The 26,612-nt window shown below is 30.7% G+C and overlaps 3 protein-coding genes, 1 long non-coding RNA gene and 1 other non-coding gene across 7 annotated transcripts; 1 reads left to right on the top strand and 4 right to left on the bottom strand.

Annotated features, from left to right (window-relative positions):
- Positions 1-3,416: 3,416 nt before the first annotated feature.
- On the bottom strand, positions 3,417-4,928 carry LOC120134347. 3 transcript variants are annotated; one of them, XR_005517161.1, is made up of 4 exons: positions 4,753-4,928; positions 4,310-4,443; positions 4,131-4,231; positions 3,417-3,949 (listed from the first exon to the last, which is right to left on the bottom strand). It is a non-coding gene; the product is annotated as an uncharacterized LOC120134347 (long non-coding RNA). The 3 variants fall into 3 exon arrangements; XR_005517160.1 differs by lacking the exon at positions 4,753-4,928 and having other exon boundaries at positions 3,417-3,776; positions 3,862-3,949; positions 4,310-4,709; XR_005517159.1 differs by lacking the exon at positions 4,753-4,928 and having other exon boundaries at positions 4,310-4,705.
- A 1,882-nt stretch (positions 4,929-6,810) lies between these two features.
- LOC120134123 (ethylene-responsive transcription factor ERF017-like) lies at positions 6,811-7,380 on the bottom strand. The gene has a single exon (XM_039150598.1). The coding sequence runs from the start codon at positions 7,366-7,368 to the stop codon at positions 6,811-6,813; it is 558 nt and encodes a 185-aa protein (XP_039006529.1). The 5' UTR covers positions 7,369-7,380.
- A 13,311-nt stretch (positions 7,381-20,691) lies between these two features.
- LOC120134072 (FCS-Like Zinc finger 13-like) lies at positions 20,692-22,017 on the top strand. The gene is made up of 2 exons (XM_039150548.1): positions 20,692-21,315; positions 21,525-22,017. The coding sequence occupies exons 1-2, from the start codon at positions 20,747-20,749 to the stop codon at positions 21,685-21,687; spliced, it is 732 nt and encodes a 243-aa protein (XP_039006479.1). The 5' UTR covers positions 20,692-20,746; the 3' UTR covers positions 21,688-22,017.
- Positions 22,018-22,468: 451 nt separating this feature from the next.
- Positions 22,469-22,619, bottom strand: LOC120134788. The gene has a single exon (XR_005517192.1). It is a non-coding gene; the product is annotated as a U4 spliceosomal RNA (small nuclear RNA).
- Positions 22,620-24,241: 1,622 nt separating this feature from the next.
- LOC120134062 (protein TIFY 10A-like) lies at positions 24,242-25,925 on the bottom strand. Its single transcript, XM_039150541.1, has 4 exons — positions 25,703-25,925; positions 24,640-25,128; positions 24,481-24,538; positions 24,242-24,396 (listed from the first exon to the last, which is right to left on the bottom strand). The coding sequence occupies exons 1-4, from the start codon at positions 25,893-25,895 to the stop codon at positions 24,288-24,290; spliced, it is 849 nt and encodes a 282-aa protein (XP_039006472.1). The 5' UTR covers positions 25,896-25,925; the 3' UTR covers positions 24,242-24,287.
- Between the last annotated feature and the right edge of the window lie 687 nt (positions 25,926-26,612).

Raw genomic sequence — 26,612 nt, 5'->3', positions numbered from 1 at the left:
TGATCATGATGATGAGGAATAACATCAACTGCTTTGATTTAGATTACTTACAAATGTTTAAGTTGTTTTTAAACCATGTCATGATTATAATGTTTGTCCGGTTTCAAACATATATAAAAACATGAAGTCAATGGCCCATGTCAACTGAAAAAACAAAATCTCCATTTCAGCTTCTAAATTTGAAGAGAAATGTGAGATCTTAAAACACAACAATGAAACTCTAAACATCATCTTTCCTTCCTAACTAGATCCACACAGTCGGGTGTTTTACCTTACTTCCTATGATAACCCTTTTCTGGGACCGATGTCCATCGACCGGACTAGGCTTCCTGAGCCCTCTGCATGATGTAGCTGAACTCTATATTAACAGTTTGCAACCAAATAGCTACTGGAATATGCATAGATCAGCAGCTGTTGCTGACATAATGAATTTACGTACCTTTGGTTAATCCAAATATAAGAAAACAAGGGACGATTGATGCTGGAAAAATACGTTTACTTGTATGAAGCAAATATGATCGAGGAGTTGTGGCCGCCAAATCCAAAAGAATTAGATAATGCTGCCTTAACATTCAGTCTTTCTTTCTTTGGTCCAACAAGCACATTTGTGTCCTGCATTAGATGTGTTGTTGGCAAACATAAGAAACGTCTCATTGGTAAATCAAGGAGAAAAGAGAAAGGAAAAGATAAAGAGTTATATTTGGTTATAGAGAACGAATCAAATAAAGAAGAAAAAACTACAGCTGTATTAACATGTCACAAAGCAAAAAACTGCCACAAAGCATAATTTTAAAGGAAACAACGAAGAAATATATGAGGGGAAGGGGCAACTACCACTTCTTCATCCGGGTTTTCCAGGTTGATATTTGGATGAACCCAACCAGTCCTTATCGCCTGTACAAGGGATAGAAATTAGGCTGACGTGCAGATTCCAAAAATGAAAAAATAAAAGGAGAAAGAGAAGGAAATAGAATGGGACGAAGCAAGGTAACTGCAAATGAAAAAGCTTCACCAGATTGAGCTGTATCACAACAATTTAACAGGGGAGTTGCCACCACGGATACCTGATCTTCCTCTCTTGAAACAAATCGATATCTCCTCCAATCATATGCACCGGAAGACCCTGCAGGATTTGCAGGGATATCTCCACCAATCATATGTACTATTTATATATTAGTAAATGCTAAGTACTTAATTATACTATATATCTTATTCCCTTAATAAATAAAAGAGGTAATGTATTTTCATAAGGGGGTCTAGGGAACATCTTAAGTTGAAGGATTTGATTCTTAAGATCGCTCGTACCAAGGGATATCATCCTTAATATCTGAACGATTTTGAATTAAATATTTATATTTTAATGTTAAAATTAAAGCATTGCCCTTTCATAAGGGAACTTATGAAATCATCTCCTAAGTGACATATGTACAATTTTAAGAATTATTTGAACGAAAAGATATCATTCTCATTTTTAAATAAGATCAAAATATATGTATTATTCATCTCATGCATGTCATTCATAACATTCATAGTATGTTTTTGAATTATAACTAAAGTAATGTTGTTTCATTCTAAAATTCTAAATATTAACGAGAGAGTGTTCTGAGTGGTGAGACAACGATCTCATTAATGTTTTGGAATAAAAGGACACTATTCTAAAAATGAATCATCTAGCGAATCAAACCATTTTTTTTATAAAAAAAAAAGTATAATATTTAAAAAGTTCACACATTTCAAATAATTGTAAGAATAGGAGGATTATGAGTTAAATTTATATTTGAATTTGCAAATACTATTACTTAGGGTGTGTTTGGTTTGGGGAATGTGAGATTCCCCTGGGAATGGAATCCACATTCCTCGTTTGGTTGGTCGTGAATGTCATTCCCGGTAATCTTACATTACCAATAGTGGATTTTTTGGGGTATATTACCGGGAATGTCATTACCTCTCTTTCCTTAGGTATTGTTGGATTACCGAAATTTTGGACTAAAATTCCCTTAAAACTTTTTTTTTTCAAAAATATCCTTATTCTATCATTGAATAATAAAAATTTTACGAATATTAAATTACAAATTTATCCTTAAACTATTTTAGATTTACAAAAAAAAACCTATAATTAAAATTTTATATGAAGTTCAGAGGTTAAAATAAAATTTTACCCTTTCATTAAACCTTTTTATATTTTCAATTTTGTAAAAAAAATATATATAAATTTTATGAATTTAAATTTTTAAAGAAAATATATAAATCTTATAAAAATATATATATAAATATTTTCCAACTTGTTAAAAAACAAATATATAATAAGGACAATTTGGTCAAATATACATTCTAATAATATTTTATTTCTTTAACCAAACACGGTAATCTTACATTCCTGCTAAACCAACCAAACACAAAATACAACATTCCCAGTAATCCTATTTCCTGGTAATCTTTTATTCCCACTGGTAATCTTACATTCCGTGAACCAAACGCACCCTTAAAAACAATACATAATCCGATAGGTATTAATTTTGAGTATTGTTGGAGTGTTTATCCTTTCTCGCATAATCAATTTCCGACCTCTTAAAAATAAATTTTTGATTATTTGTAAACACGTAAAAATATTTCTCTAGATACTCGACCATCCTGACCCAAATATAAAGATACAAACAAACCATCACCTTAATGTTGCGTTTGGTTCACAGAATGTAAGATTATCAGTGGGAATAAAAGATTACCAGAGAATAAGATTACTGTGAATGTTGTATTTTGTGTTTGGTTGGTTTAGTAGGAATGTAAGATTATCGTGTTTGGTTAAAGGAATAAAAGATTATTGGAATATATATTTTACCAAATTGTCCTTATTATATATTTGTTTTCTTAACAAATTAAATTCTACTATAATATTACTATAATTAATTTATATATTTTCTTTAAAAATTTTAAATTCATAAAATTTATATAATTTTTTTATAAAATTGAATAGATAAATAGGTTTAATGAAAGGGTAAAATTTTATTTTAACCCCTGAACTTCATATAAAATTATAATTATGAACTTTTTTGTAAATCTAAAATAATTTAAGGAAAAATTTGTAATTTAACCTTCGTAAAATTTTTATTATTCAATGACAGAAGAATTATAATTTTGAAAAAAAAAAATTAAGGATATTTTAATTCAAAACGCTGGTAATCCAACAATACCTAAGAGAAGGAGTAATCACATTCTCGATAATATACCCCAAAAAATTCACTGTTAGTAATAAAAGATTATCGGAAATAAGAATACTAGCCAACCAAACGGGAGAATGAAGATTTCATTCCCCTGATAATATTGTATGTCGTGAACCACACGGCCCCTAAATCCCACATTGATTGTTATGATAGTTAGTCTTTTAAAACCAAAAGATCCACATCATCTTCATCAAAGTGTAATAAAAATGTAAGATGTTGCTATTAAAACTCTTCAAAGACATCAGGAAACCTCAAATTACATGAGAATTGAACCCTTTTATTTTTCACCCAAAATTTCCCCCCTTAGATGCCAAACACTGGAATCTTCTTTTTAAAGAAGATGATGCAATCAGTTGTACCCCTAAAATACATCACATCAGACAACTACGCGAGCACGGCCATTACATCGGATGCTCTCAGGGCAATATAATTGGTGCCGTCACTGCCCTTGAAATCATTGCCTGCATACTTGGAATACAGGACCGTGTTCCCGGGGGGAACGGACAATTGCTTTTTGTTACCTTCCTCGTCCAAAGAACCAGGTCCAACAGCTATCACCTGTTTCATTCAAATGAAAAGTATAAGTTGCAACATATAAAGTACCATAGTGGAAAGCTATATACGTTTCCCACAAGATTATAACTGTTCCTTAAACTCCCGATGGAAGGTTTCTCCTTGCTTGCCTCTGTCAACAACAAATCTCCAGCAGTTTTCTCCTCGGCTTTTGCAACCTGCAGCCAACATTCAAACAAAAAACATTAAGCACCTTCAAAGCCCGTGCACCACCATGGTGGCATCAACCCTAATAAAAACCTCTTAGTGTGGTCCAAATACTTGTGTACTAAAGAGTAACTGATTCAATCGCAGCATAGTAACCAAACCAAACTAACAGATTTTGGATGGATACAAAACCTTAATGAAAACTCTGTCATTCAAAGGCTTGAGATCTTTGATGTCGTCTGTTTCAAGAATCCCAACGATATCGTCCTCCTTCATATGACCGTGGCTCCAGTCTATATAAACATAGCATAGTGTAAGTTACATGCAACAAATAGAAAAACCAGGACCGCTATCTACTCTGCAAAGTCCACCTTAACAGAGCTTTCCAATTTGGTCTTCCCAACTGTCTTCCCTTCACCAACAGCAACCACCTCACCTCCTTGAGGCTTTGATTGAGCCGTTGTCGGAAGCAAGATGCCACCGTCTTCTCCTCGGCTTCTTTGATCTTCACCAACACTCGATCATGCCACGAGTAGCCAAACCGGAATAAGGATCATCAAAATTATCAGCTCACAACAAATTCACGTAGTTTTATTCATAATGCAATGAAAGTTCAAATATAAACATCAACATACTTCAAAATTTTCAGTGAATTGCTCTACACTAGTTTAAATCTAAAAAATCCAATCACTCCAACATTGCTTTATCATTACACAGTAACCACAAGACAATGGTAACATATTCTGAAGCAAACTCCCAATTAACTCAATAACAACAAAGCAATGGAACCAATGAAATTATTACGGGAAATTACCTTAGGAGCAACAACAGTAGCCGCTTTAACAACCAAACTCTTAAAGGATCTGTGGTGCAAAGACCCAGGCTTTAAACGTCCCAAAGAAGAGAATTTCGCAGTGTATTACTATAGCTCTTCAAATGAAGCCAAGTTCTTTGCTGAAACCGACACTGATGATGCGGCTAGCTGAAATGTGGCCATTCCTGTATTTATATTTCCCAAAACAAAAAAAAAAACAACATTCAATTATTGAACACAGAATTTCTTAATAAATATAGGAGAGAAGAGAAATTATGCGTTGAAGAGACCGAAAGAATATACCTTTAGAGAAAATTGGGGGCTTTGGTGGAAGCGACTGAAAATGAAAAGCTTGGCTTGATTGCTTGAAACTCCAAAAGTGTAGGGAAGAAAAGAGTAAAAACCCTAGAGTTTTATAATTGTTTTTGTTTATTTTGGTAAACGATCTCTTAGCTCCCTCTGAATATCAAATTTGGTTACACTGGTCCCTCGATAAAAAAAAGTTCATACTTCCAATTTCGAAAGTAACAATTATAGAAAATTAAAGGGGTAAACTATTAAATTGATCACTTTTTTCATATTTGTATACTTTTACTCATCAAATTTTAAAAAATAAGTTTTTGTCACTTATGTTATCAATTTATTAAATTTTAATTACTTGCATTACTGTTGTTATATTTTGACCACTAAATTATTAATCCTTGTTAATTTGATGAGGTGACACATTAGTCAAAAGGGATTAATTTTTTATTTTATCATTAAATTTTATATATAATACTATTTTAACATTGAAATATCATTTTGACCACTAAATTTTAAATAAAATTTCAAATTGACCCATAAATTTGATCAATGCCTCCCATCATCTGACGTCGCTCACCATTGTCGCCACTGGTCACCATTGACTATCGTCACTATTGTCACCGTTATTGTTATTATTTATTTATTTTTTAATTTTTTTTTTCTATTTGAAAGCCTTCTCCCTACATTAAAAAATCATTTAGTCAAAATTTCCCACCTTTAATTATTCATTCACTAGAAATATCAAGCTTATGAATGCTCAAGTGTCTTATTAGTAAAGTGCTCATCGAATTCTCATAATTCCAGTCACCGCAGAAAGGAACGAATTCAAATTTGATAAGAACAATGACAAATAACTATTATTTCAATCTTTTCTGGTTTATAATTTCAACAAATCACAGTTGATACATTTAATCTAATTTTGTTTCAGTTCTCAAAGGTGACATCTTCAACTTGTATATGTCTATCAAACCTAATTAAGAATATTACATAATTAATATATATTTTTATAAAATAATTATAATTAATTATAATCACATTTAACCTAAAAATTGTAGTGGTAAAGAATGTTGAATCAAAATGTCATTAATTTTATCATTTTGATTGATTGTAGTGGTTGTGCCATAGAGGATTCATAAACTATAAAATCATTTTTTTTTATTTTGTATCGAATAAAATGGTGACGAATGTTAAGTTCAAATGTCGCTAAGAGTTTAAACGATTTCTAACGGAATAAGTTAATAGATAATATCTTAAAAATGAAGTGACTTAATTATTTATATATTTTTGGAATATATTATTTTTACAAACGACCTAATATATTGTGCTTGTAAAGACATAGTTTAGTAAAGGGTGATGTACTCAATAAATAAAGTAAAAAAAATAGAATGAAAAATGATTACATTATACAATTTTAGATGAGTCAAAACATTATTAATTCTTAAGTTGCACAACTTATCCTTGTCTTAATTTAGACGTAAGTAATCATGCATGACATGTTTAATTTAGACTCAGTTCATTTAAAACTATCTGAGCATTGAATTAACTTTTTTTTCTTCAAATGAATCGAAGATAGATAGATGGCGGAGGTACGAAGAAAAACTACACCGATGCTTTGCTTTACATTTCTTCTTCGATTAAATTACACTTTTAGTGCAATATTGTTTTTATATATGTTAACATTAGTAGAAAGTAGATGGGACGTACAAAAATTGCAACCTCCAAAGATGTGGATGCTGAAGTGCGTAGGTTGGAGTTTTAGAAATTCCATAGAAAAGATTCAGGATGATTCCCATCAACAGTATCATCTTCACAGACAGGAATGGTCGATCCCAGAAACTCACTGGAAAATTCATCCCATTCAGGGAATATCCCGTACCCCGAACCCCTTTTCAAAACATCCAGAAACGATCCCTCCGCAGCAAACTCACTCTCCAACCGTACGGTCTCCACTGAAACCGACGGCGAAGGGGATTCCGTTTGGGTCCTCGGAGGGTTCGAGTTGGCGAAACGTGCGGCGACGGTTTGGATTTCGGAGGGGGTCAAAGACCTACCATTGGCTATTTCCGGTGGGTTATGAGGGAAGTTGAACTTAGCAGAACGGCCGCGTAAGCAGAAAAGAGCGGCGTCGAAAGCACGTGCTGCTTTCTCGGGAGTGTCGTAAGATCCCAACCAAATCCTTTCACGACTGTTGGGTAGTCTGATCTCCGACACCCATTTCCCCCATTTTCGCTTTCGAGCACCTTTGTATTGTGCATGGCTTCTCTCACTCTCGGCCTCGCTCGCAGGGTTCTGCCTTGCGTCTTGTTTCACCATTGTTGATGGTTTTGGTTTGAGAAAATATGGGAATTTGCGGCTCTAATATATATACGTGGAGTGGCGGAGGTCTGACTGGAGAGTGATCAGTCAAAGAAAGTGAGGCGCGTTTGATTTGGATTTTAGAAGCTAAAATGATGGACACGTGGCGTACGAATGTAACTAGATACGCGGGGCGGGTTCGGGTGAAAAAAATTCATTTCCACCACGTGGGCCTTGTATTACTCGTGCCCAAATTCATCATCTAGAGCCGTATTATTTATTTAGTTTGGGTTAATTATAGTATAATCCCCAAAATATGGCTATTTTCTACATTATTTTTTAAACTTTGAAATGTTTCCATTGAATCTTAAACTAAAGTATCACTCCAATTAGTCCATTATAATAATGTATATGTTTGTTTTGGGGTTAAATAACAGCTTTGATATAATGTAAGTTTTTTAATGGTTCTTAGGGTTGACTCAACTTAATCTCTAATACCATTAAATGTAATATTCTAAACTCGACTCGCAATATACAACGGACTTAAGATGTTATATTTGGACACTGGAGTTACCACTAAAATCAAATCTTTAAAATTTTCATCAAACGTGAACAAGAGTTTCAAAACATCCATTTTGAATAAATCTATGAATATATAGAGTAAAAACATTTATACAAAATCGGAGCTTCGAATATGACATAGTATAAATCAAACTAAGTCAATGGAACAGTAATAGAGTTGCTGACTAAATATTAGCAATATCCTATGAAAAACACATGGCCACTAAAAAGACCAAGTATTACAGTCTGAATAGATGAAGCTGTTCCCCGGGAATGAATAAATGTCTATGTAAACAAAAATAAATAAAAAATTGAGCTTTACAAATTTAGTGGTACACATTCACTCTACAATACTTCATGCAAGTTCTAAACATAAACATATAGGCATGACACACATTTTATGCAACTTAAGCATCAAGCTTATCAAACTAATTAATCATGAGCAAAGGTTTACTTCAATTACTTCTACATAACAACTTCTGATACAGGCATAGTATATAGGTGGTATCATTTTCTCAATACTCAAATCTACTCATTGGGTAAATTAACATAGGGAAGTCAAACAATTATATGATGAAACTAATAAAATTTCACATATGTTCAAATAGTATGTGATATCTGGATAATTCCTCGCCACATATGGTCACAATCAAATAATAATAATATCAAGTCTATTATGACTCACCCACTTATAGTCACAAATCAAATCGATGCCACTCATGATTGTAATTCGAATCACTGCCCGTAGGCTACACATTACTGTTTTATCAAATTTGCTAATCATCGTCACAATGTTATAATGCCGAAAGCGTTATTTCTTAATAGGCATTAGCCAATATTAAAGTTATTTGGAGCTTCATACTTGATTCATTCTTATTTAAGGTATATTATACTTAAGGGAAAAGTTAGTCATTTCAAGACTCATGGCGCTTTATATATATATAAGTCACTAATTTTATTAAAATTAAAAAATATTCAAATTATAATGAAGGTTTACAAATATAATCATAAACTAAACACATAATAAGGATATTTTATGTAATCATTATTAACACAAGAAAATTAGTCACTTAAGATCACGCAATGATCATACAAGAAAAATGTTAAAAACCCTAACCAAATAAAATCGAACATATCTAATTGCACCGACAAACGTACCATAAAAGATGATCAAACAATTGAAATACCATCAATAAATCGCAAATCAAAATCGAGCGGCATGAAAAAAAACTATCCACAAACACAAATCAAGTATCTAAATCCAATCCAATGATCAAAAACAGCGAAAATCAATATGATAACAAATAAACGTCATCTTAATCAGTCGTGAAGATGTCAAATCAACATTTGATAAAAAAATGATAAATAAAAAATAATGGTCAAAATACTGAAAACATGTCATAAAAGATAAAAAAAGTACCATATAGGTAAAGGAAAACGAATCATAAAGATTAAGTTACTAAAAATTTAAAAACAATGGTAAAGTAAAAAATATGCTATAATAAAATAAATAAAAAACAATGAATATCAACCGTTGACGATTAATACCAAAGTTGATGTTACCGCCTATTAAATATAAAGAAATAGAAAGACCAACGACAACCAAAGAAAGAGAAAAAATTAGTACAAACCGTAATATCTCGTAACTTTTTTTTAAGTATTATAATATTTTAAGTCTTTTATATTTATGCTTACATAATTGAAAGAGCCTATGGCAGAAAAGTTTTCTCGGAGTCAAATAAACTAGAAAATAAAATGGCCGAATATAATATTTAAATAAATTTTATAATTTTAAGGAGATTAAATCATAGAATTAATATTTTAAAGATAAAGTATGATTTTGATGATAATTTAAGATAATTTGAGTTTTTTTTATTATTAATTTAAGATAAGTATAAGATAGTATACATTCAATGATAACTTAAAATAATTTGATATTGAACGCTCGTACCCTTGACATTATTGATGTACAAACTCGAGATCTCAAATAATAACAACAATTTTTTTTACTACCGATGTCAATGGAATTCATGCTATAATTTAAGTTTATATATACGTTTTATTTTTTTGAAGTTTTATATATATATGTTTTAGGTTCTACAAGTTTTGACCGTTAATTTTTAAGGCTTAAATACATTTCAAGTCCTTATAAGTTTGCAAAGTAATTAAATTCAACTTTACCTCCCACATTTTCTAGTTTAAAAATTCATTTAATCAATGTCACTGTTAAAATTGGACAAACTAATATTGAACCCCTATTTTTTAATTTAAATATTTTTAAGTTAATTAATTAGGTGGTCTAAATAGTAAAAAAATATTTTCTTTAAAAGACATAAATTCAAACAATTACATCTACAAAGTTTGTGTGCGATATTAAATATATATTATTTTATAATCATCTCCGACCATTCATATATATATATATATATTAAGTTCTAGCAATTTTAAAACTATATCAATTTGGCCCTAATGTTATCTATCGGTTCCATTCCTACTAGAGATGCTATCGGTATTAGCACAAAAGTAATACAACATTAGATACAGTTTGTAAAAATATCTAATGATCAATTATTTATCTTCCACTCGTATTATTGATTCGAATTAAATTGATTTTTCATTATTTTGATTTAATAATATTTCACACTAAATTTAATTAAATAAGACAACTAATGCCATCGTTTTATTCAACTGGAATCCGCTCACATTATTTTCAAAATTGGACAAGTAAATTTAGGTTATATAGTGGAATATATATATTTCTGGATTACAAAAGATTAGCAAAGGTGGCACGTGGACGTTTCTTGTTGTTCATACTTTCACATTTCAATCACTATCCTTATAGATCTTATGACATCAAAAAGATGCCGCGCTGTGAATTGTTATGGCCCTAATTTCATTCTATGTTGACATGACACTTTAAATAAAAATAAGAAATGCAATAGTAGATTTACACTTAAAACTCATATAAAAAATATGGGATTTATATTAAGCACAAACCTAAAGAGGAAGGGGGTATGCTAGAAAAATAGAAACTACATTTAGGGATTGATATTTGATTGGAGTCCAATGAATTTTAATCTAATATAATTTTGTAATATCAATTTATTTAAAATAATGGGTAAATTACATGTTTAATATCTAAATTATTGCTTTTGTTTCATTTTGGTACCCCAAATTTATTTTGTTTTTTAAATCATACCTAATGTTTTGTTTAGATTTCATTTTGGTACCCGGTGTTAAAAACTTAACGGTGATGTTGATGTGTCATTATAAAATAATTCCACGTCATCATTAAAAAATTAAAATATGTCATGCCAATATTTCTGTTAAGTTTTTAACGACATAGTACTAAAATGAAACCTAAACTAAACATTATGTATGATTTCAAAAAAAATAAAGTTTAAGCATCAAAATAGAATAAAAATAATAGTTTAGGTACTAAACTTGTAGTCTGGATCAAGTCAATTTTTTTTAAAGAATGGTGAAAAGTCGGATTGATTTTGATTTTAAGGTAAAAAAGTACTCAGATCCATAAATAATAGTATGATGACCTTTATACATTTAGTGATAATTGTTATAATCCCATCTATTTATATATATATATATTTCAATTAGATTTTTATTTAAGTTAAGTCGGGTTAGGTGTAAGTTTTTACCTTAAAATTAAGGTCAAACTTTAGGTATAGTGAAATTTCTCTAAATCTGAATCGAATCATGTAACAGGTAATCAAGTTCGGATGGATAAAAACTTAATCCGACTCGACCAATAACCATTCCTAATTCCCTATCTAGATATTTGGAAATCGTTATTATTAGAAAAGGAAGATGTTGAAAGGGTGTGAAAGTAACCCAAAATCATCCATATCTCATTGAAAAGCAAAACATAGATTTGTATGATATTTATTTTTGTACTTTAAGATTGATAAAACACCATAATTTAACTGGTTGTGCTAACAAGACAAGTGTTGTGTCCCCATCTATTGATAAACTTGGGGAGAGAAATTGTGAGCAGAAGTCGTCATGTGGAATACTGTTCCTAGGGCTGCTACTTGTATTCCCACACGATAAATTCTTTTGATTTTTTTTTTCATCATCAAACCAATGAATAAAATTGGATCAGTTTTCCACATTAAATTGACCTACTACACAAAACAATCAATAAGAATTCGTGTTTTGATTGCATGATAATGGAATTTGAGACTAGTGACAAACGTGTTGCCTAATTCAGATTCCCCACGTGTCTTTTTCATAAAAAATCATTAGTACACTTTTAAGGGTACGTTAGAAGTTAAATTTGTTTTTAATGATAAATTTATTTATAACACTTTATTTAATTAAATATGAGTTTATGATTGAAATTTTAACTAAAAGAGATTAAGATTATTTAGAATTAATGTTATTTAAGTTATCCGTATACTTTCATCATATAAATATACATTCCTTTGTGGATTTCAGACTCAGACACTTTAGTCCACAAATTCCTTTGTGGATTGTGAATTCTACACTTGAAATGTGTCCATCGTGGCATGACAATTCTATCCTCTTTCCTTCCTTCGTATGCATACACGAGTTTATTCGAATTCGACTGTTCGAAAATGTGGTGAATACAGGATTCGTAACTGAGCTTGGACAAGAAGAAAGACATATGTTCAGGCTCAAATTTTATATATAATTAAAAAATAATTAATTGTCTATTTACTCGCTTGTTTATTGATTCATTTTTATTTTAGTAATTTAATTATTGTTTTTTTAAAATTATATATAATATTATGTTTTGATTTTGTTTTGGTCGCCTAACATTATTATTTTTTGTTTACTCTAATAATTCAATTTTTTTCAATACTCATTATTAAAGGCCTAATTTTTATACTCTTTCTGAGGTCACCAAAATCTCATAAACGAGCCTAACAGTGAATCAACACAAAAATGGTACTGAAATCTCGTCGTCTTTGAGAAATGAAGAATAAACATAATATCTATAATGCATTAACATGTAGTGATCCAAAAGTTATTAAGATACTGCAAAATTCTTACCCTCTTTTGAATCTTGGTAGGCGCCACCATAATCACAGTATTTATGAGTTCAGGCATGGCACTAGCTCAATACTCAATACCGACCAACTTGGAATGAATAGTTAATACCTTGGAAGTTGATATTGAATCACTATTTTTATGTGAATTGCTCGAATAAAAAAGATATACAGATATTTTGGCCCTTTGATGTTAATAAGTTTGTCATTTTAGCTCTTTTTTTATTAAATTTCGAATAAAATAGTGGGGTTTGATCTTAAATATTTTAAAAATAGTTGAACTGCTAATTTTTAATAAAAAAATATTAACTAAAAACTAAACTTTTAATGGTTAAGGGTTTCAAAGCCCTCAAACTTTTCAAAAAAAGTTGTCCCCAAACTTTTAATCAGTTTTTCACTGTCAGTTTTTCTTGTAGGTAACTAGTTTAGGGTTTTTGGGTAGATGGTACTAGGGTTATTGAGGTTAGGGATTTATAAGGTTGTTCAGAGTTTTATATTTAGGGTTTTGATCTAGGATTTAATTTTAGGATATTTTGTATGTATTATTGTGTAAGGGAATAATGATTTAGGTTTGAGGTTCAGTTTTGAAGATGAATTTATTGTATTTAAATATATGTAGAGCGCAAGGTTCTTAACTTTGAGGTCGTGGGATCGAGTCCTACGGAGGGCATTTCATAATTCGGAAGTCTCCCACGGAAGCTGTTCTCAACCTGGTGTTGGGGGTAGCCTACTATTCTACCTCCCCTTATCCCATTACATATGGGAATAAGGGTCAGCTAATTTTCTTATATATGAAGATATGAAATGTTAAAAAAGAAGAATTTGAGATTTAGATAAGATCCGATGATATTAGTCTGGGGTTGAAAGATGTTAAAAAAATTCCTTTTGTGGCACGAGTTTCTACTATATCCACAACCTTTAAATTATCGAATCTTCTCTTTGATATCCATACTATCATGAATCCTAATTGTTTTTGAATGATATGAAGGTTCTCTTTAAAATGAAGGATATGGTAGAATAGTATGTCGAATCTAGACACGATTTCATTTTCTTTCATTTTCGATCAGAGGAGACTAATATTCATATATATTAAAGACATGAGCAAGGAAGAATATTTGAATGTTCTGAAGAAACTGCAATCACAGTGCTAATGTTGTAGATTCATCTAGACTAAGTTTGACGAACTACCTTTCGAGTGTCACTCCATCTTTGTTACACAAGAGTTCTGATCTGTACATGAAAATTTTAAAATCAGCATCGCATTTGAGGTAACCTAATTTTTCTAGGTGAGTCTTAAATTTTAGGTAGATAATGGGCCTGTTTACATAAGTACACAATTACCCAAGTAATATGATTTTTATGAAGATAGTTATGAATTTAAAGATGTATTGATAGTTTCTGCCAAGTTGATACTAATGTGACTACATTAATACCCTTCATTATATATATACATGAGTTCACGTGTATTATGTATACATAAATATTCTATCATCTCTTTGAATCGATATAATAGCAGTTCGTACCCTAATCAATCAAGTTATACTCCAAAATTCAAGCTTTCACTTTTTTTTAATAATGTGAATCCAACATAATATAAATTAAGTGATTTTAATGATAAAAAAATATGTTGTTTTTAGAGGATTCAATTCGAGCAACTATATCTACATAGTGTGTGTACATTATCAATAGTCTAAAATATTTTTAAACAAATATTATCTTATAATAATTTTAGACTTTTTAAAAAAACTAATAATAAATAATAAATTAACTTTTAGAATATATCAAAATCATTTGACTTTTTCATTTAACAATTATTATTATAACAATAAAATAAAATTATAATTAAGTAAATCTATAATATAATAATAATTATTTTAATCTTAATTAACATTAAATTTTAAGAGGAATCCTTTCCGTTTATCTTTAAAATAGGAACCAACATCCTACTCAATGAAGTGAGCCGAGTCGTTGTCACACTGAGTGCACTCATCAAACGAGTTTACTCGGTTATCTTCACGAGCCTCAACTGAAAAGAAGCAACAAGGAATGTACCCGCGGTGGACCACACTGGCTACGGGACCAACCTTTGCCTCGTTATTTAGGGTAGTTTTAGCTTTTGCTTTGACTGGACTTTATTGGGCCTCTTACAATGACTTTACCACCCCTATTCAATATCCTTAATAATATTCAGTTTTAGTAATAAAAAAAAGAGAAAAAAAGAATGCACAATATTATTATATCTGCTGAAATATTTAATTTTATAATTTTATTGAAACTTTAAAACGTGTATTTTATTTTTAAAAATCTTTCTTTATTAAATTTCTATTTAATTTTTTAATAAATCTTTTTTAATTATTTGTACTAAAATAGTTGTTTAAATTTTAAAAAAAATTGTTAAAATATTTAAATTAGAAAATAAATTTATTTTTAACATATCTTGATACGTTTTAAACATTTTTTATTAAATAAAAATGTTTTTTACTTTTTAAATTTTAATTTTAAACATATTTTTATAATTTTAACCTGATTTTAATTTTTCAATGTTTTAATTTTATATCTTAATTTTATTTTTATTGTTATCAAAATCTATTTAAAATCAATATTACCTCACTATAAAATTAAGTGATTTTAGGGACGATATAAAATTGTTTCTAAAAGTCGTCTCAGAAAAAAAGTTGAGAATGACTTAAACCGTCCATAAGAATCGTCCTCTATAATTACAGCCATTATAAGTTTCAAGGATAAATAACGTCTCCAAAATTAAAGATAAATTTCATCGAAAAATTCTTTGGACACGATTATCGTCCTAAAATTAATTTATGACGTATAATCTTCAATAATGCAAAATACCACATATTACTTGGATACTTGTTTTTCCAAAGTTTTATATAGTATTTTGGGTGAAATTTGTCTCTAATATTTTCTTTATTTTGTATACTCTTAATATATTTATAATTCAAAACTTGAATGGTCATAGAGAGATAGATTTGATGAATTCTTTGACTCGTGAGATTGAGATTATCACTCTTAATAAATTTATAGTCTAATATTTAAGTAGTTCCAGTGAGACGAACTTTATGAATTCATCGAACTTTATTTGAGAAATTGAGTTTATTTGATTTAACGTTCTTAATTATTTTATAACCCTGCCTATGTTGAGATAGACTCGATGAAATCATCTATATAAATGTAAAGGATTAACCACCTTCTATGAAAGATGTTGAGTTGTTTATCCAAAACACTTTTCATCATTTTGGGGTATAACTGTTATATGGTTGATATATCACAAAACTTAATTAACGAAGAAATTCATCATGTGCTATATAAGTTTACTCTTGTTTTAGTAAGTTTTAAATTCATTCACTTGTTTCACTATGTATTAGTTCTAGATACATTCACTAATACTTAAGCGAGTATTTTTGCATTGTCCTTTTCTTGTTCTTAAAATCTATTATCCTTTTTCTAGACAACTCTATTTCTTTGGATTGGTAGGGGATAACGAAATATGAGTGACCTTTTTCTAGATAACAATTTCATGTCTTTGGACCTTGATGATAATGAAATATGATTGACCTTATTTCAATGTCTTTTAATTGTATAGAAGTTAAATTTTAATAATAAATTGACAACAAAAGATAAGTTGTGTATGATTAACAAAATATATCAATAAGCTAATGACATTCAAGTGAGGTATTTTTAGACTAAGGAGATCATCTTTTTTCCTAAGGCTGAAAACGATCTTTAGTTATATCAAGTGAGGTATTCTACCTTAATTGTATATTTTCATTTTGTTCAATTACGATCTAATTTTGATTCAACTTATTTTTTTAATATGACATAATTTATCGAGATCTTTTTATTATCAGATATTCGATTCTCTTTTAGATAACTTATTTTAATCGCATGTAAAATCTATTTCATTGATTTTTCAAAACTCATTGTCCCTTCTCGAGATCTTCTAGAATTCATCCTTTCTCATTTCCTCATTCCAACCATAAAAAATCTTAGCTTCATGTTTTTTTACCAAGGATATTTAACTTCGGAATCTATTAGTATATCATGTTTCGTGCGTGTTACAAACAAGAAACTAAAGTTTTTCCTTCATGAACATCAATTTTGATCAGAACATTCACAAATAGTAGATGTGACTTAGTCACTCTTTTATGACAATAAAGATATCTGACAATTGATTTGTTAAATTTTATGAATAAGTTATCCTTTAAAATTTAATTTCATATTGTTGTACATATAGATCATAATAAGTTAATGATAGTTCATTTATCTTATTTCATTTTCTAGGTTTTATCATCTTAATACTAGAAAAATTGACTCGTTAAAATGATAGACAACAAATAAAGTTGTGAATAAATTATTAATCAATAGCTCAAGATATCTAATTATTGATGAGGATTCAAACTCGACTATTTATAGCCTCTTTAAAGGACTCATTCTTGTATGTTATAATAAAGAAACATATACCGTAAATTTAAAAATTCTCAGATGGAAATTATTTGGTTCATAATCAAAAATCATTTGCAATGGAAAGAACTTGTGATAATTTATTGTGTAGCCCTCAAGACTCGATTTAGATATTACACTCAAATCAATGAAATCACACTCCATCACCAAAGAGGCCCTCAAAAGTAAAACATATTTGAGAAACCATTAAATTCTTAACAAATAAATAAATTAAAATAAATTCATGTCATGGTTATAATTAGACTGAAAAATAAAGGAATAATGATAAAAAAATATCTATAATGTTTGACTAAATAGTCACTTTAGCTCATATTCTTTTTTTTATAACATTTTGGTGTCCATCGTTTTACTTTGGGGTAAAACGATCCGTTTGTGCATGGAAACGATTAATTAAAAACGGTCAACACATTAAAATAAGAGTCTTTTACCTTAAAATGAAACTTTGAGATAAAAGTGCTACAAAAGAAACGAATAAGGGCTAAAGTGACTATTTAGTCAAACATTATGGAGTTTTCCCCTAAAATAAAATGTTAGAGCTCAAAATACTTCAAAAAAAAAAATGAGCTAAAGTGACTACTCAATCAAATGTTAGGAGTATTTTATGACATTATATTAAAAATGAAACACTTAATCACCTTTATATTTAAAAATCATCGGACCAAACCTTCGAATGTGAGACCCATCTTATGACTTGGAAAATCTAAAAAAGAGAAACAAAAGAGAAGTGAACTAGAAAGTTGAGTGCGATATAACAATAATAATAAATATCAAACAAAATATAAATAAATTTGTAAAATAATCTACTCAAACAAGTTGCATAAATCTTATATAGGACAGGACATATCAACATGTAGAAAACAAGTACAAATATAATGGTTTATGCATGAGAAAGAATGCAACTAATGAGCCCCAACTACCCCACGACAACACAACAAAAGGATAATGATCCCCTAGAAACTCCTATACGCTAACACAACGATTAGATGATCGAATTAACAGCCATTATGGTTGTACCATAATGCAAGATTACCAACCATAATAGAAGAATTAAAATAGAAGTGCGAAAACATCAGTTATATAGGGCGAGCCGCTAAACTTTCTTCTTTACAATCCCAAATCCTAGATACATGTAAAAAGGGTATAAATGTCATAACCCAAATAAGTTACACATAAACATATCAAAGTTCTTGAAGACAGAAAACATCGAAAGTTAATAGCAAAATTTATATTACTTTCACAAAAGATCAAAGTCCAAAACGTGTATACAACAAAAGGACCATAAAGCATACTTGCATCATCATAACATGGTAATTGCAGCAATGCACTCGTACGATCTAGATAAAAATACGAGTAAATTAGATATTAGGTTGTTATCATTCATAATTCAATCAGTACACAAGAGTAATATAGGAGTACACAAAGGACGCGCGTACCTTATATTATCAAACAATCCTTTATGAACAAAAAAGATTTATTTACTCAAGATAAGGATTACACAGTTCGTAGGCATCAAGAGAAGCATTTTTCCTCTAACAAGAACTACACTAAGATGAATACCTACGTAAAGATATTATTCAGATCTCATTCTAGACATAAACTTAGAATGCACTTATATAATTTACTAATATGAAGAAGACTGATTTGAGTCTATAACACGGTATTTAAAGTTTGAATTAACCTGAGAAGTCAGAAATAACAGTAAATTATAGACTAGAATTGAATAAACGTTCAAATCAAAATGTTAAACATAGAAAATAATTTATTGGGTCAAAATCCGAAAAAAAAAACAATAATTTAAGTTAACATAAAATATGAAAATCAACACGATCAAAGTTAACATTAAAAATTAAAATCAAAATTATCAATTTAATTTGATTCAACTCAAATGAATTAAACAGATTAAATCAACCATTAACAAATTAATAGTCCAATAAGTCGAATTAATCAACGATCAATGAACCAAGTCAATCAAAGATCAAGTCGTACTTGGAAATTTATGTTTTTGTATAGATCATAGATAAAATCGTTTAAGGGGATGGCTTAGTAATTTTATATGGAAATAAAACCATTAGGATATAGTACTTTCCTGCTAAAAAGGAATTTGGGCCCACAGTTTTCAGTGGGCTAAGACTAAAGTAAAACGGCTGGTTTCAGCAATAATTGCGAGGCTACATCAATTGTAGATTTCCGCCACGTATCAGAATTAAACGGTGATAGGGGCCAAAGGAATCTTTTGAGTGAGTAAGTGGGTCATAGGCCACTGGATCACTTCTCGACCATATATTATAAAATTGAAAGATTGGTCCCCACTTAGAAAGTTATAATTTTTCCAAATTCATACGAGGAAATTACTATCTATGGACTTTACACTCTCAACTTTATCTTAGTATGTCCTTACTCCATAAGAAAAACTCTTCTAATAGTACATCAAATTAGAGGGTCAATATTCATCCAATTAAGTTGAATTAATTTTTAAAAAATAAATTAGTTAAATTTATTGAGTAATTTAATGATAAAATAAAGTATTGTTTTTCATAAAGATTATAGATTTAAAAAGTTGTGTTTCTGAGATGTATATATTTTTAATAATTAAGAAAGGTTTTGAATAAATATTACTTTATAATCACTCATAAAAGATTAAATTAGTCAAGTAGATGAGTCTTATTTTAAATTCAAATTTTATTTTAAAAAAGTGTGTCAAGTGGATTTACTCGAGTTTTTATTTATATTTGATTATAAATATTTATAATCTTATGATAATATTCTATTTAAATTTAAATTATTTTTTATAATCATATACGACATATATATATGTATTTTTTTTTATATTTCTCCAATGTGATACACATTATTTCTTCATATTTATCAAATGTGATACACATACATCTTATATAGTTGATGAACTCGACTAAAATTTAAAAATCAATTAACTAATTATTAAAAAATTTAAGTTTTTATTTTTTGATTCTTATTTTATAAATCAACTTATTTTTAAAAAAATAATTGAGTCAAATTTATAAAATAAAGAATCGAGTTTAATTTTTTTAGATTGAATTGAATTAATAAAACTCAATATTTTCGAATTGATCGAAATTTACTTGACTTATATTGTTTAATAAATAATTTAATATTTAATTAAAAAAACAAATGTATTGTGATGGAATTTGATAAGTTAGTCTTCTTTTTATAGTAATAAAGTATGAATCATGATTCGTCAATCATCATATAAAAAACCTAAACAATGTTCTAAGTCTACCACCCACTCCATCACCATAACCATAAATCTCTTCCTCTTCACTCTAAGATTTGGTGGAGACGATGGTTTTATGACAATAAAAACAACTCTCGCTTTCTCTTCAATTCCTCACCTCTTAACAAAACATCGATTCCCAATCATGTTAGGGAAGAAATCACGTCCGATAATCGGGAAATTGTCCGAATTATTGGTTTCCGGCAACAAGCCCAGATTTTTCAACCCCGTAATTCCTTTAGATTTCAAGAGCTCATCGCCCAAAAGTTCCAAGAGATACGACATCGGTGGGGTCGGATTAGGGATCGTCGCTGCACTCGAGAAGTCTACTTTTACCGATTGTCGTAACCGTGCGATTTGCAGCTCAAATTTGAACCGATCGAATGCGGTCGTCGTTGATTCCGGGAGGGGATTTGATAGACTCAAGGGAAGAACCGATGATTCGGAGGAGGATTATACGCATGTGATAAGCCGTCGGCCTGGGAAATCATCGACCCAGGTTTATTACAACGGAGACGATGATGTTAAAGAAAACCCAGAAGCAAGATTGGCTAAAGACGATGTCGTTTACCCAACTTCAGATTTTCTCGCCTCTTGTCATCTTTGCCGGAAAAAGCTGCATGGCAAAGATATATACATGTATAGGTAAAACAACCATCTCTTTCCCTACCCTATTAGATTTCGCCTTTGAGTTCGACATTTCTCTAAACACATAATACTTTTTAAATAGTTGGAATTGATAACGAATATTATAGACTCAGCTGCCGAGAACAACATTTTTTTTTTGCCATGAAATTCGAATATATCTGAATTCTAATAACTTGGAATTTTTTTTATTTATTTTTTTGGTTCAGAGGGGAAACAGGGTTTTGCAGTGAAGAGTGTAGGTCGAGGGAAATAATGACGGAAGAGAGGAAAGAATATCGCAGATCAAAAGCTTCAAGGTCTGCAAAATTTTCAACGTCGCCATATAATAGTAGAGGCCAAATCTTTTCAACTGGGATTCTCGCAATTTAGCCTGAGCTTGTGATTTACGTTTTTCTTAATCGCAATATCGAGTTTTTAACGCATATACTGATAAAAAAATCGAAATTGCAAAAGATGATCTCTGCATATAATAATATCTAAAAAAGAAGCATAAGTTGAGAACTCAAGAAGGATGAAAAGGGAATTTCGGTGGGATTGTAATGAAACAGGGTAAGAAGTGAACCTCATTATGTTGCCCTTTTTTCATAGAGAAAGGTTTCAGTCCTCCAAACTTTGTTTCTCTACTCCCAATACATTATCAGTGAGAAGTGAACCTCATTATGTTGTTTGAGTCCATCAAACATTGTTTCTCTACTCCCAATACATTATCGGCGTGAAACTCGGTCAATATATTTTACATTAATAATGAAATAGTTTTTTCCATAGGGTTGATATCATTACAAAATGAATAATCGGGGCATTGCATTGCAGTGAAACTTGAATCTACAGTAATGGTGTATTCGGTTCAGCTTTTTAATAGAAGATTAATTGAATCCTTTTATGCGATTTTTATTTTTTAAAAAGTTGTTCTCGAAAATTAAAAAAATTCAAATTCAAATTCATTTGATTCAATTCAAACATTAACGGCCTAGTCATCAAACTCTTGATCCCTTCTAATTTAGAGACATCATTGCTTCATTGAAACCCCAACACAAGAAATCTTAATGCACTAGTACAACCTAAAATAAACTCAAAAAAATTGGCCAGGCAAAACACGTACACAATATAGCCTTTTTGGGTCATATTAATAAAACTGTACTAGAAATTGTAGGGCTTTACCCCGAAGGGAGCCCTTCAAGAAATTCTCGAAGGCCAGGAGCAAGCCCAGGCCTAAGAGGGGGTTTGGAAATAGTTTTCAACCAGCAATAGACGCGCCTCGGTTAGAACCTCATGAGCTGCGTCATTGCCCCAAGCGCAAAGATACTGACACCCATCATGCCGTTGTCTTTTTATAAAACGTAGGAACCATTACCATTTTATTCTCAACTGTTGTGGGATACGAGACAAGTAGCTTCATGTTCAGTGTTCGGATATATGAGCTTTCGGCCGTCATACCTTAACAACACTCTGGTTAATATATTCATTTCTTCAGTTACCAGACAACTGTTGAGTGATGCCTTGCTGATTCTTTCTTCAGTTCTTGCTCCGAAGAGATTCAATGCCTTTAAAGCTTCATCTCGAATCATAAAGCACATGATGTCTGTTAAGTAAATGTATCTGATAGGTGATTCCTTTCATTAATTTAATCAATCATGACAGCATCTTTGAACATTAATAATTACAGATTGAGGCAACAGAAGGAGAATTTTAGTGAGAATCTGGCTTAGCAACGTTCTTTAAAGTAAATGAAACTGAAGGTTGTTGAACCTTCGAGGTGTTCCCGTTTTCTTTGCCAGCAGCAGCATCGTTACTGTCTATGTTAACAATTACTTCTTCTATCTGCTTGCGATCATCAACCGACTCATTGGAGTGAAGAAGGAGAGGTTGCTCTTCTTGCTGGTTTGCATTACAACGGTTTCATGGATTGATCGAAGGAGGACAGGTAGGAACAATCGTCCCTTACAAATTTAAAATTTATGTTATGGGTTCTTTCTTCTATAAGTCGAGCCAAAATTTTATAAGAGAGTCAGACTTCATCAAATTAGATCGGATCGAAAAACGACAATTTCAAATAAAATTATTATTTCTGCAAGATAGGGAAGCAATCAACCAAAGCAAAACGCGTGACAACTAAAAGAATATGAAAATATAAATCAGACTAAAGGAATATAAATTATATGATGATAATGGCTTAGTGGTGTAGGTTGATAACATAAAGAATTTTGGAGGGTAATTCTGAATATTTAAATTTATAGTTCAAATTATGGGACATATCAACAAATTAATTTCCGTCTGTTTACGTTAAATTATCAAACCAATTAAAAAATAAATTTCAATACTCATCTAAAAATTGAAAATGCCATAACACATAATTTTAAAAGATATAGATTATTGATAGTATTTAATTATCTTTGACTATTTAAAAATATTAATATTATATAATTATATTTAATTGTATACCTTTTATCATAAAATAACTTATAGTTTATGGTGGTTTCCTTTTTCTGCTTGCCTTCCGTATCTATACGCATGTTTGTTGAGAAATTTTTTAAAGGAAAGATGCCCCTTTTGAAGGCAACAAATAATGATAAATTGGCTATCACAGATATTGCATTGTCATGCTTCAATAACAACTAGGAACGGACCAAGACACTGTTGGGAACAACCATTACTTTCGCTCATTTACAATCCCATGTCAATTTAACTCAAGACGTTAAATAAAACCATAAATCCAATAAGAAGTTCATGCTTCATAATACATCAACTAATTTTTTTCCTTTTAAAAATCTAATTACAAACAAACTATTAGTCAGATTTGATGGAGAGTTGGGATCTAAGAACGATTCCTTAGAACTAACAACTAGAAGCCAAAAATTAAACACAGCTGACCAAACAGCGGTCATAAATGACGAACCTGCTGCAAAAACCAACAATCAAAGCATACCAGACTCGAACAATCCTTAAAATTCCATATCAACTACATTCCTAAACTACTGCAGTGGTTCAACTGCTAAACCCAACCATGGCTTGCTGTTTCCGGGCTTCGATTGCGATCCGGCTGCCGAGTTACTTGCCTGGTATGGACCCTTTGAGGTGATCCTGCACAACCAAACATATGAATATTAACATCAATTATTCAACTCTAAACTTGGAATTGTATAAATTACATCTCTAGATGCTTACCTATCCTTTCTCTTCTCGAGGAATCGATGAAGGGAAGCCCTTCTAGCAATTGGTAGATCTGCGAATAGATGAAAACTAATAAGAAACTATGTATTGCAAAGCAGAATTCCATCTTCAGTAACTACATTATCAAAAACTGAAGCAGAGAATGAGGAATACCTCCAGCAACGGATCGCTGCTGAGCTGGTTGAATGCTTTCTTGACTTGTTACATTGTTCCTGAGATTAGGAACACCATTTGAGGTCGGGGGAACTACGATGCCCGATTCATTCGGGGTGCCGGGCATGCTAGAAGTAATGTTTGTTTCCGGATTCAGGTTGAAATTGTTTTGGGAGCTGCACTTGGTAGCCAAAAGCATAATTTCCTTTGCTTTCTCTGCCGGGAAATCATTGAACACCATCACTTGTCCACCGTAAAAGATAGTCATCGGTGCAGATTGAGGCTCCATTGCAGCACACTTGTTCGAGCTATTAACAATAGAATTAACCCTTTTCGGAGCATTGTCCGTGGGAGCCGCCGGCATGGAAAAACCATCTTGTCGGGGGAACAAATCCATGGATTTCACGCTCCTCGGACCTCCAACATTCCCGCTAGATATCTGATCCATAGGGAACAAACTCATGGTCGGACGGACAACCTCCGGTGCCACTGCAACATATCCATATCCATAAATAGTTCGTCGATGCATCATACTGTTTTTTTTTTTCAAGTCAATACCTTGAATACCCTTTAAAGTTCAAAGATTCATGTTTCAAGAACCGAACAGCTAGAGGCCATATATAAAGAAATATCCTATGATTCTGCTGGGATCTGAACAGAATTTTGTGCTAAAAAACATGTATACATTATTTAAATCTCTATCATTACTCTGAAACCTTGAAATCGCGCACGTGGTTTAATGCTATAAATTGAGTGGTTTTTGGGAGAAACCGAGAGATAAAAGGACTTTTTTTACTGTTTAAGCCATTGTAAATATGAAAATGTCAACATACAAATCTCATTTTGTGGATCTGAATTTTTTTTATAAAAAAAAACATGATTTTGAAGCTAAAGCTTAATTGAGCTGGTTTAAAATCATAAATAAATAAGAAAACACAATCGAAATTATAATTCAACTATTCCTCCTCAACCCAAAAACTAATAAAAAAAAGGAAGAGAGAGAGGGAGAGAAAGAGAGAGAGAGAGAGAGAGAGAGAAAATCATAAGAAATTGAAGAGCTAACCATTAGATTCAACGTTGCCTGTCATTCCCAAAGTTAGATCCCCAAAGCCACCTTTCTCCTTCAAGTACTGACTCAACAAACTACAAGTTCGCTTGAAGCTTGGCTTGTCCGGCGTCGCCGTTTTCTGACCCATAAATTCCGGTGAAACCGACATGGCTGAGGCAAAGGACAAAAATGAAGGAAATCGAAGCATTTAATCCCGCTTTTCTCTTCTGGGTTTTCAGAGAATAAATAAAAAACCAAAATCTTTGAACAACTTTAATAAGGAAGAGGAAGAGCAAATGGTTTTGAGATGTTTGAAAAAGCTGAAAATTAAAGTGCACGAGGAATAAATGGGGCTTTTCTTAAGCTTGATTTTGAGCACCTTGTGAGAGCCTTCTCTCAATATTTTATTGTCTCCTTTGATTTGGATTTCAAACATGTGATTATTATTATTATTAGTTTCTTGCTTCGGTTTTTTCGTCAACGTTCATGTCTATCAGTTCATGTTCTCTTTTAAAACATGTTCGATATTTTAAGATAATTTTATTGCTTTTTATGAATTTACATGTTTCTCCCTCGTAGATAAGCATAATTATATTTTTATTATCATATTTAATTGGATAAAGTACGTAAATGGTCCCCCAATTATATGTACTATTTTATTGAGTCTTTCAACTATTAATAATTATAAAATTATCATTTTAATATGGAACGCTACTTTGTTGAGTCTCTCAATTATTCATATATTCCAAACTCATCTTTTTTTCCAAAAATTGACGGTCTTCTAAGCTAGACATTAGTCTATTATATGAGACATGATTAAATATGATTCTAGAATAGTTTGAATTTTACAGTACTTTGAGATTATGAGATCATATGTTATCTTATCTCGGTCAGCAAGTTAACATCCAACTTATACGATATTCGA

The sequence above is a fragment of the Hibiscus syriacus genome, unplaced genomic scaffold (assembly GCF_006381635.1).
Source record: "Hibiscus syriacus cultivar Baekdansim isolate YM2019G1 unplaced genomic scaffold, ASM638163v2 tig00110597_pilon, whole genome shotgun sequence".
Lineage (NCBI taxonomy): Eukaryota > Viridiplantae > Streptophyta > Magnoliopsida > Malvales > Malvaceae > Hibiscus > Hibiscus syriacus.
This window is presented reverse-complemented; position numbering and strand designations above follow the sequence as displayed.